General features: G+C 44.0%; 1 protein-coding gene across 1 annotated transcript in view; it reads left to right on the forward strand.

Moving 5' to 3' along the window:
* The window catches only part of LOC147897159 (uncharacterized), a 41,087-nt gene that overhangs the window by 15,970 nt on the left and 12,937 nt on the right, over nt 1-12,180 (forward strand). The window contains exons 5-12 of the mRNA XM_087382045.1: nt 6,610-6,663; nt 6,782-6,871; nt 6,954-7,160; nt 7,273-7,425; nt 7,632-7,839; nt 7,950-8,032; nt 8,248-8,319; nt 8,513-8,575. Of these exons, the coding sequence (XP_087238171.1) occupies nt 6,610-6,663; nt 6,782-6,871; nt 6,954-7,160; nt 7,273-7,425; nt 7,632-7,839; nt 7,950-8,032; nt 8,248-8,319; nt 8,513-8,575 (930 nt within the window). The remainder of the gene's footprint in view (nt 1-6,609; nt 6,664-6,781; nt 6,872-6,953; nt 7,161-7,272; nt 7,426-7,631; nt 7,840-7,949; nt 8,033-8,247; nt 8,320-8,512; nt 8,576-12,180) is intronic.

The raw sequence follows: 12,180 nt of genomic DNA on the forward strand, positions 1-12,180 counted from the left end.
AAACTGACAAAATTCAGTATAGTGACATTCTGACATTTTTCCCTATACAAGGGAATACCTGCAATCCCAGATTCACACTAACTAGGCATTTGACACAAGCATATATCACCATATACCCCAAACCACTTTACAGGCAATATACCCCAAATCACTTTTTTTATACTAGGGAAATTCCTACATCAAACTAACTTGAGCACACAAGCATAATCTGACCCTGCTATAGCATCGAACCTTCATGCAGACTGGCCACCCACAAAAACCGAATCTATTTCTAACGAAACAGAAATGATACAAACAAAAGGGAAAATGGGTAAAGTACTCCCTGGTTCATGAATTTGACGTTAAGGAATCCCAGAGTCTTCACGTGGCGCAGATGTCCCGAAGCTTGCAGCCTTTATGTAACTCCCTGATCGCAAATGTTCTCTCCGTTTGCTTTTTCAGCCAAAGCGTTGCTCTGTGTAATTCATTACGAGCCAGTCAGCCACCACGCTACCATCGTTGCTCGTACGTCACCCATCGTCACGCCTCATTTACCAAATGAATAACCACCTCTAATCCTTGCCTGACACCAACGGACGAGACAGCCAAATCCCGTGACCATTTAAAAGCATATGTCGCATCTCACGCTAGGCCTTTGCGACGTCAACTTTTATGTGCAGAATTGGTAGGAAATAGCGAAGGGGACGGCGACCCTCTTCCTGCAAAATTTTTTTATTCTGCTAGCCCCTTCCGCGATCGCTAACTCTTATTCTATTCCGTTTTGGCGTCACGCATAGCAGAATTATCCCTGTGTTACACGCCCACGCCGTTCGTCGTCACACCTCTCTCCACGAAGTAATCGTGTGATCACGTCCCATTCACGAGCCTTACTGTTCGTTTCGCAGGTCTTTCACCCAGCTCCACGTATTGCCTCTGGATTTTCGTCAACCTGACAGCTCTGATACCAACTGTTAAGACTTACTACTAACTACAGCAGATCCCGGGAGTAGCACCACAGAGTAACCTCCCAGCCAATCTTGCTGAAGCGTGAGAGTTGACGGAGAAAATCCGATCAGAAACATACGTGCCAGTTCATTCTCCTTCTCTCACTAACCTCAACAAGCCCCATCTCCCTAGATGCCGAAGTGGATACAATTGGGACTGATTCCCCTTTCATGCTTACATCTATGACTTGGGTTTTACCCCTATAAGTCAAAGGTAAGCTTCTTATCATGCGTATCGATGGTAGCATGAACACAGTACATCCAAGGCATCACCAGCAAAACATCACTCAGGTAAAGACGTCACATAAAAATCTGCATAGCCCTGAATGTGAATCCGCAGCTTCCCTATGATAGGGGTGACAGGGGTACTAAGCTCCGGGTTAGCCATATTGGCCTCACAAAGAGGGCCAATCTCCTCTTATCGAAGATCCAATTGAGCTGCAAGTTCAGGAGTTAAGAAATTTGCTTTGGCCCCTGAGTCAAAGAAGTACAAACAATGTTGATCCGGTAGCTTGCCTCATGCTCTGCACATCTCTGTCTTCTTCTCATCATGCTCACCCCCAATGATATCACAAATGTGGCCAGCACTTGGCTTGGGTATCTTGCCCCTGGGGTCCTCTCTTCTATCCTGATTAGGTTCAGTGTTACGCTCTAGCCGAGGTAGCATGACCTCGGAAGAATCAGTCGACATTTCCCTTAAAGGATCTATGTTTGTAATATATCTGTTTGCGCTTCATGTAAATGATTGGGAGGGAATTAATGTCAAGGTCCTAGGTGAGGGTTGATAGCACCAGACTAGGTGGATCTAAGGCTAAGGGCCTAATGCAAGACATGTGCCTAGGGGCAATTGGAATTAAAGTATCCGAAGAGAGGGGTGAAAAGATACATTAGGAAGGCCCTATGATGATGACATGTAGCATCTAGATCCATCGGCGATTTCCTCCATAATGAAAAAGCATCTTTCAGTGTACTTGATATTTGTAAAAGAAAAGGAACGAGGAGAGGATGACTCTAATCTCTCCAAGCTGGAAAAACAGCAAACTGAGTTTTTATTTCAGTTTCAAGATTGTTTCTCAGATGATCTTCCAGAGGAGTTACCTCCTGAAAGGCCAGAAGATCATACCATTGACATTATTCCTGGCAGCTCCCCACCGAACCTATCACCATACAGAGTTAGTGTGGCACAACAGGAGGAGATCATGAGCCAGGTGAATGAGCTGCTACAGAAGGGGCTGATTCAGCCAAGTTCTTCTCCATATTGTTCTCTAGTCCTACTGGTGCAGAAGAAGGATGGATCTTGGTGTATTGACTACAAGGATTTGAATAAGATCACTATCAAGAATCGATTTTCCATCCCACGCATTGATGATATTCTGGATCGATTGGAGGGATCAGCCATCTTCAGTCCCATTGACTTGAAGAGTGGTTACCATTAGATATGTATCAGGCCCGAAGATGTACACAAGACTGCTTTCAGGACTACTTTTGGGCTTTATGAGTTTCTTGTCATGCCATTTGGTCTAACTAATGCTCCTGCTACCTTCAACCGCATGATGGACTGGATTTTTAGAGAGCACATAAAGTTAGTGGGAACATTCTTCAATGATATTATTGTGCACTCGAATGATGAAGAGGAGCATAGGCAACATTTGGCAGTTGTTTTTGCAGAGCTCAGAAGACACAAGCTACTATTCAACACTAAAAAGAGTGAGTTCTTCATGCCAGAGATCCATTTCCTGGGACACATAATCTCAATGGATGGAGTAAGAATGGACCTTGCTAAGATAGAGGCAATCAAGAATTGGCCTCCATTGAAGAACCTACATGAAGTCCGTAGCTTTCTTGGCTTGTGTTCATATTACAGGCGGTTCATACGCCATTTTGCTGAGATAGCTTCACCTTTACATGCTTTACAGAAGAAGGTAGTGCCTTTCTGTTTGGGAAAGAAAGAAATCGCAGCATTCAATGAGCTGAAGGAAAAATTATGCTCTGATCCTGTTATCATTTTGCTAGACTTGTAAAAGCCTTTTGTTCTTCATGCAAGCGGCAACAGTGTTGGTGGAGTTCTTATGCAGGAAGGCAGAGTGGTTGCATATGAGAGCAGGCTGCTCCAAGATGCTGAATACAACATGAATGTGTATGAGCAAGAATTGGTAGCTGTAATACATGCTCTTACATTGTGGAAGCACTATCTATTAGGTGCTGATTTTTATGTGCAAACTGATCATGAATCACTGCAGTACTTTCTCATTCAGAGAAAGTTGTCAGAGAAGCATGTGAGATGGGCAAACTTCCTTTCCATTTTTCATTTTCAGATTGTTCATGTGGCTGGAAAGAAGAATGTAGTGGCTGATGCACTTTCCAGAAGGCCACGTACAGAAGCTATGTCCAAGAAACCACAGGTATTTGCAGTTACTATTGCTTATCACAATGCTAGATGCCATGAAGGAGCAGTATGCTACAGAATTTATGATCAGCTTATGGAGGGCAATCGGCATGATCATCATAATCTCAAGGATGGATTCATGATGATGCATTGTAAGCTGTGTGTGACGCAGCCATTGAGGCATAAGGTGATCATTGAAAGTCATGCCCCATTGTATGCAAGACATAGGGGTATTTAGGCTACAACCAAAGCAGTGGAGCACTATTTGTATTGGCCTTCTTTACAGAAGGATGTTGAGGCTTATGTCAGGACATGTATCATTTGTCAGAAGGTGAAGTATGACAGGCAGAAGCGGCCCGGCTTACTTCAGCCTTTGCCTATACGAGATAGACCATGGCAGAGCATTGCTATGGATTTTGTTTTTGATCTCCCTCGCACACCTACTGGTCATGATGGCATATGGACTATAATTTTCAGATTTAGCAAACGGGCTCACTTCATTCCAGTGAGGAAGAAGATTACAGCTGAGGAGATGGCAAAAGAATTCTTGAAGTTTATTTTCAAGTACCATGGGATGCTTGAGTCTATCATGAGCGATAGAGATCCACGGATGACCAGTGTGTTTTGGAGAGGCTTGTTTGATAACGTGGGTACCTCATTGCTGTTTTCATCTTCATTTCATCCACAGACTGATGGCCAGTCAGAAGAGGCAAATTCTACAACGTTGGATTTGCTGCGTTGTTATGTGTCTGAGCACAAAGCAAAATGGAGCAGTATTTGCCGCTGATTGAGTATGCATACAACAACACAGTGCATTCTTCCACTCGTAAGGCACCATTTGAAATAGTGAAAGTGGGAAAAAGGTTCCTCCTATTTTGCATACAAAAGAGAAGATATTTGTGGAAGACTTGCGGACAGTGTATGAAAAGGTTAAGTATGCCCTTCAACGCAGCCAAGACAAGCAGAAAAGAACCGCAGATAAGCATCGCAGGAACCTAGTCTTGAAGGAAGGTGACTGGGTATTGCTGGGTTTTCTTAAGGCATGTCTCAGGAGTAAGAGAGGGAAGGTAAAGTTGTATACCAAGCTGAATATGAGGTCTTTTAAGTTCTTGATAAGATCAATGAGGTAGCTTACAGGATGAAGTTACCTGAGAAGTGGACCATCCACAATGCTTTCCATGCTAGCTTCTTGAAGCCTTTTCATGGAGAAGTGCCACAGGATATGCTAGTTGAAGAGCATCTTGAAGTTGATGAGCAAGATGAAGTCTTGATTCTTGACCAGATTGTGGCACATAAGGATTGGAAGATCAACGGTAGAGTTTCGAGACGCTATCGGGTGAAGTGCAAGAATTATCCTGCAAACGATGCGATCTGGTTGGAGGAGAATGAATTGGCAGATTCACCAAAGGTTTTGCAACTCTACCTTGAGGCATTTGGTCTCAAGCCTACTACGGTAGCGAGCTCATCCCGGTTCAGCAAAGCATAGGTCTTAAGCATTACTAGATGCTCAAGGGGGGGGTAGCACCTCTGCTCCCACAGTGCAGATAGGCTCACAGGATATCTAGAGGTTGCTTGGTGACACTACGGTTCCACCTGAGGCAGTGATGGTGACAGTGTTTTTGCCGTGAGACTTCTATGATGAATGATCATGACACTCCAGACAGTTGATATACTACCATATGGTTTATGCCTATTTTGATATTCTTCTATATTTCCTGTAATTTTGGGACAACCAACATGATAGTTTGTTGTTTCAAGAGGGGGGTATATCAGGGGGACGTGATGGCAAAGTGATTAAACTAACCACCACTGAATTTGGCCTAGGGGTGCCAGGCTAGGAGCAATAATTAATGTCCAAAGGGTACCTATGATTGAATGTGCAACAAGCGCAACTCTTAGTGCTATTAGCTTGGGCCTATTCACTAGGGTCATTGGTTCTATTTACTAGGGTCATGTTTTAAAAAGTGACTCACAAGAGGTCCTATTTACTAGGGTCATTGGTTCTATCCACTAGGGTCATGACTTAAAAATTGACCCCCTAGGGCCATTAATTTCCCACGTCCAATTTGCCATGTGTCCTGAGTGTGTGCATGCTTGGCTGTATGCTTGACTTGTGGCACCTATGTGTCCCATTTGGAAGCATCAGGAAGGTCCTGGAGCCCTACCCATCCTACCCTGCTGTTCAGGGTCTTCATCCCTACCAGGGGAGTCTTTTGGAGAGAGTGATGGATTTTTGGAGCTCTCCCTTTGCTGGCTGAAGGCGTTTTTGAAGATTTCTCCATGACAGATCTTCTCCTATTGGTGTTTCCTGCTGCTGGCATGATATTCTGGATGCCTCTCTCTTGGCTCCTGTCTGGTGCTGTGTGCACTGAATTCTGAGGTTGCTATGGGCTGAAATCCTCAGTTTGGTGGATGATTTCATGGTGGTTTTGTTGCTGATTGCTGGACGACTTTCCTTGTGACAATGGAAGGCAGTCAGGGACAACCTCCTCCTGCCAGAGTCTGCTAGCTACTGGTTGACCATCTTTTGAGGCTGTTTCAAGCTCAAACAGGCTCCATTTGCTGGTCGTCTCTTGTCTTCTTCTTCTGGTGTGTGCATCTGCTTCTCTTGCTGAGTTTTGGAAGGTTGGTTGCCCTGCCATTGGCTCGGAAGAGGATTGGGGAACTGGTTGTGTTACTCTCTTCCTGGGAGAGCAGTGGCAAGCCTTGGACTCAAAGATGGCCTTGATTTGTGTGGATGCATTGCTTGGTATGATGTTGGATTATTCCGCTTGTGATATGCTTGGATACTGAGGGGAACCAAGAGGATAGCACTGGGCGTTGGTCACTTGCACAACCACTGGTTGGCATTGTACTGGGTTGCACCTAAGATGAGTTTAGTTCAGGGAGTCCCTTGTAATTGAACTAACCAGTGAGTGAATAAATAAATACCGCAAGGGGCGCCAAGTGTGGGGGCCAACAGGTGTCACTGTGTATGCTTATTGAGTAGGGGCATTCTAGCCTCCCTTGTTTCTGTGATTCAGTGATGCTATGCTGTGGAATTGTATGCTCTCAGTAATGTATTTGGCAATGGAAATGGAATATGATGGTTGTATTTTGGTGTTGTGAGAAAGTAGAATAAGATTTACTGCCCCTTGTCAGTCAAAGGCCGGTTACATTGAGCTTCTGCAAAGTTCTTTACTTCCAGATTTCTTGCAGCCATTGTCCACAGTTTACATCTGCTGTTTTTGTTTTCTGAAGGTCTTGTTCGATCGTCACATCAAAGTTGACCACATACGGGAGGCTTTAGCACAGGTAGGAAGATGCACAAATCTTATTCTCTTCATACTACATTTTTGGTATCTGGAATTAAGGTATGTCTCACTTGAAGAATGAGTGGTCGGTTTAGATCATATACAGGGTGTGTGTGCAGGAGAGAGCTGTGCCAATTCACCCCCGAGTTTTTCAATACAACATTTTCTCACGTGCAAAGCAGTTTATGCAAAATATTGTCCTTCCAGAGGTAGACACTTCATGATATTCTATGTTCTAGAATGAAGAGTTTCCTCAATCAAATTAAAATATGAAGAGTTTGTTGCTCTCAGGGGGATGAACCAAGGACTGTTCAAGCTGCAGGCATACTGTTGAGGCAAGGAATATGTCGTATTACATTGCTAGGTGACACTAAGAAGATTGAGGAACTTGCTAAAGAGTTTCAAGCTGACCTCAGCCTTGCAAATCTGATTGATCCTTCAAAATCTGAACTCTTAGACAAGTATTCTCAAATCCTCTATGAAGCACGCAAACACAAGGTAAATAGGGATGCTTCATTCATGACAATTTCCTTTATAATAGGGAATACATTATTGAGAAGTACGTTTTTTGATAGAATATTTGAGACATATTACGTGGATGGTAATCCAGGGTATGACATTTGATGAAGCACACAAAATTGTTGCACATGATGTGAATTATTTTGGAACCTGTATGGTTGCTGCTGGCGATGCAGATGGCATGGTATCTGGTGCAATTCATACCACTGCCAATACTGTCCGTCCTGCTTTGCAACTCATTAAGGTAACATTTTCACAACGTAATTATAAGTCTGGGTAGAGACAGATTACAGGGATAAGTATTTACAGTATTGTCCACATCATTTGACTCCGAAGTACTGGGCTCTTATTGAAAAACCTCGTCTGTAGTCGCCTTTTCACAAACTCAACTATGTGGTTTGTTTTTTATTCCAACGTTAATGTCTGATTCCGTTTCTTTTTTGTACACAGACAGAACCAGGTCTGAAGATTGCATCGAGTGTGTTTTTTATGTGCCTACAAGGAAAAGTGTTAGTGTTTGGTGATTGTGCGATAAATGCAGATCCCACTAGTGAAGAACTTGCTGCAATTGCAATTGCATCTGCAAACACTGCAGTGTCTTTTGGGATTGAACCAAGGGTAGCATTGTTGTCTTATGCAACAGGAGATTCAAATACTGGTAACATAGAAGACAGCAGATTCTCTTTCAGCAGATTGTTCATGCTTACAACTCTCCACAGTATGGCTCTTCCCAACATTTATTATCATTCTTCTTTACGTCATTCTCAGGACCAATCATTCAAAAAGTTGCAGATGCTGCCAGCATTGCAAAAAAGCAGCGGCCAGATTTATTGCTTGATGGGCCTTTGCAGGTAGTGACTACTTACATGTTTGATTTTCAATTCGTTTGTTCATTTTTTAAATGTGAGTGCCTGTTGGCACTGGGATTGTATCCCAAGTTATATTCAGGACTGGTATCTTGTTTTATGGGGTGTATACAGTTATAATTGCATGTGAATATTTGTGCCTAATGTCTTGCTCTCCCAATCAGCACATTTTGGTGCTAACCACTGCATTACTATGGCAGTATGATGCAGCTGTCAACCCTGAGACTGCCAGGATAAAGCTCAAGGGAAAAGCTAGTCCAGTTGCTGGAAAGGTTGAGCTTTCTCTCATATGCTGAAAACATGTCTTGAACCAAACAAATATCTTTGAATCCTTTGTTTCAAGAAGATTGCAAATGAGAATGCTATGAGCTGTCATTTCTTCTTCAATTGGTTGCATGCAATGAAATTGTGTTCCGTATAGAAAGCTCTTTACTCCTGTTGAAATTGTCTGTGACTTTTCTTCAGGCAACGGTTCTCATATTTCCTGATCTCAACACTGGAAATACCACATATAAAGCTGTTCAGCAGGTAAAGGATTTTGGAGTATTTTTTGCAACTACCTTCATCTTTACATAGGTATGCATTATGCATATAGTCAACATCTTCATAAGAGATCCAGCGCTCGCAAAATTTCCTGCTGGAACATTGCAAATAATATATGCCCATTATCATATGTATTTTTTGCCCTCTCAAGGTTAAGGAGTAACTATTTGCCCTTGAGGTCTATGGTAGATTTGATTTCTCTAAAGGCTAGAACAAAGTGCATGTAGCTTCGTACAACAATGCAGTATACCATGTAGTGGACATTAATGCACAACCAATTATATCATTAATCCTTTATTTCTAAAATTTACCAAACCTTTTATTTTTAAATTAGGGTTTTTGCACTTTTTTTTTTCCAAGAAAATTACTTCATTAAGTATGATTGAAAACTGCGAGAGCAAGCTCAAATGTGGGAATACATCTTGGTATGCATGAGGAAAAAACAGCTCAAAAGGAGCTAATAAAAATCAAAGGCGGAGGTTGAAAATGCCACCTCAACCCTGAGGAAGACTCAAAGAAGAAAGGACATCCTCTCCAAACCCTGAGGCAGTGGCTGCTTTGAGGATCCTTGCATGCTCGCCCAGATGGCCATCAGAGTGTGTGTACTGTGTCGGTCAAAATACTGGCCATAGTCTGAGAGGGGTGAACCTGGGTACCCTCCATCGCTTCTGTACACCTGGCTCTCCAAATATGCCAAGCTGCAATGCTAGCGAGAATCTCCCATGATGTATCTACTGAGGCGTGAGCAGCTCTGAAAGGAGTGAAGGGAACATCCTAGAGGGAACAAGACTCCACTGACTGTCACCGTACAATGAAAGCTGGATTTGAATCATGTCCCTCGAAGAACACCTGGGGGCCAGTAAGAAAGAACCATGCTACTGAGCCCCAGGTCATACAGAAAGGTGTTGTATGAAAGATGCTGAAAATCCTAGCAACACCTTTGTAGATCGTCCTCACATGTCTGCACTCCCAAAGGCAATGTTGTACTGACTCAACTGCTATGTGGCAACGAGGACAAGTAGGGTCAGCACCGAACCTAGATCTCACAAGTTCATTGCAATCCCTCCGTGAATAGAAAGCCAAAAGAAAAGAGTGATCTTTCTATTCCTGAGGGATTTCTAGAGCCTACGCCAAAAGTCGCACAACTGCAGAAATCTGGAAACTATCCCAATGAGGGGCTCTGGAGGGCCTCCAACCTCTACTGCTGACTGAAATCTCCGGGCATTTCTAATTGTATAACGAAAGAAGGGGATGCTCTTCTCTCGGTGCCCCTCATCAATCCATTTCCACTCCTTGGGTCCCACTGCAGGAACCTAACAGGGGAACCACCGTGTATAACTAGAGTCTCCAAGACCCCAGCGCAAGGAGAAGAGGATCGGGGTCAAGATACCACTGTGAGTCCGTGCCCCACTCCATGAAACCTACAATCCTAGCAGGCTGAAAGGAAACCTCCAAAAGAATATCACCAAAAGATCTAGTAAGTCTTCCTCCCGACTAAACATCAAAGACTAGGGTATCCTCATGTGCATTCCGCAAGGCAATAACGTGTAAAGGAATGCCTATCCCTAAGAATGCTCCCCACCAAGTGGACTCTGCGATCGGCAAGTCATCTGTGTCTATCCACTCTAGCGGAATGGCTGCCTCTATCTACTGTATCCTGACTACACTCCCTCTGAGGTGGCCAACTGCTAAGAGTCTCTGATCCTCTGGAAGTCTCCTAAAGGCTTGTCAGGCGCCTACTATAGAAGTAAGTCCCCTCTCCCATCTAGACCACTGCATATAGTGTGACGCTCCAAGTGGCCTGCCATGGTCATCCAATATCGAGTCATTCCACATGACTAGCTGCCTGTGAATTTCTTCACGAGAGGTGGGTGGAACTATGTGAAGAGTGTTTCTAAAGCTGCCCCAAGCTTTCACAATAGCAACCATGAGAGGGGAATGGGGAGATTTGAGATGGGCTGAAGTAAAGATCCATCTGATGCTGTCCATCCAATCTCCCCCATGAGATGGAGTATAAGATTAAATGCTGCGTGAGAAGAAATCTTTCCAAGGCTCCTATCCAGGCATCAATCCACGTACTATGAACTTGCAGAGCAAGGCCATACAAAGCAAGGCCATACACTGTAAGTTCAGGTCAATAATATTGAGACCTCCTTCTCCTGTGGAGAGAATGAGGGTCTCCCAAGCCACCCTGGCTACAACATTTGAGGTGCCATCTAAACTGCTCCATAGAAAGTTCCTGATAGGTCTCATGAGCTGAGCGATACAACCTCTAGACCTGCACCAACAAGAGCAAACAAACCAAGTAGTGGCCAATAATACCTGGTTCACAACCACAACTCTAGATGCAAGGTCAAGTCTGGCAAAACTCCAAAAGATGAGTTTTCTCCTAATACTCTCCAACACGGGAGCAAACTACTGTACTGGAGAGATGTCCCTGGCATCCCAGATATCTGACAGAAACACCTCTCTAAATCCAAGTGAACCCTATGTCATTCCCCCAGTCTGGAGTGTTCTCTCATCACCGATCCAAAAGCCATTGGATTTGTTCCAGTTAATGTGTGCACCTGCCGCAATGCAAAACAAATCCAATACCGTCTTGAATGATGTCAGTGTCTGTGGAGTGGCATGTAAAAAAATAGCCGTGTCATCTGCCAACTCACTGTCTAAGAGCTCATCTTCCTACCTCAATGGAAGCCTGAGCCCTACAATATCAGCTTGAGCTCTAATTTAATAGCTCATAGCTTCAGCCACAAATAAGAACAGAAAGGGGGCTAGAGGGCATCCCTGGGGGACTGATCTGGTAATCTCAAACCTGTCCCCCTTGACTCCACCAATAAGAACCTAGTTGTGGGCTGATCTGTAGAGGGCTGACACCCCTTTGATCCATGTATCTGAGAAACCAAAACGAGTAAGTGTGCCCTCTAGAAAGCCCCAGTCTACCCTGTCATAAGCTTTCTCAAAGTCCAGGAGTAAAATGGCCAGCCTGTGGCCATTATGCATGGCCCTATCAGAGGCCTCCCAAAATGAGAAGATGTTGTCAAAGATGCTCCTGCCATGCATAAATCCCGTCTGCATATCATGGATAAGATATGGCAGAAAGGTCTGCAGACGAAGGCTGATAGCTTTTGCTAAGATTTTATACAAAGTACCCAGCAAAGTAATCGGTCTCCATTGAGACACTAAATTCCTGCAACCCCTTTTCAGAATCAAATGAATGAGGCCCTCCATAAGTGGGTCTGGCATCTCACCCGATTCCCAAACACCCTATAGGGCTGAAGTAATGTGATCCCCAATTTGATCCCAAAAAGTAATAAAAAACAAGGGGGTAAGTCTATCTAAACCAAGACACTTGCCCTTGTGAAGGGCAGAGAGAGCAGTGCTTAACTCTTATGTTGGTGAAGGGTGCATCAAGTGAAACAGTCATATCCCCAGTCACCAACACAGGTAAGTGCTGCCAAATAACCACGCTAGAATCATCTGTGGCCTGAGTGTCAGGATCTGCTGTAAGAAGGGAGGCATAGAAATCGGTGGCAACTTGCAAGATGGCATCCGGATGTGTCTTAAAAACTCCGCGGACCGCATGAGTC

Source organism: Dipteris shenzhenensis, chromosome 11 (assembly GCF_047967505.1).
Source record: "Dipteris shenzhenensis isolate YYH24624 ecotype China chromosome 11, Dip_SZ_1.0, whole genome shotgun sequence".
NCBI lineage: Eukaryota > Viridiplantae > Streptophyta > Polypodiopsida > Gleicheniales > Dipteridaceae > Dipteris > Dipteris shenzhenensis.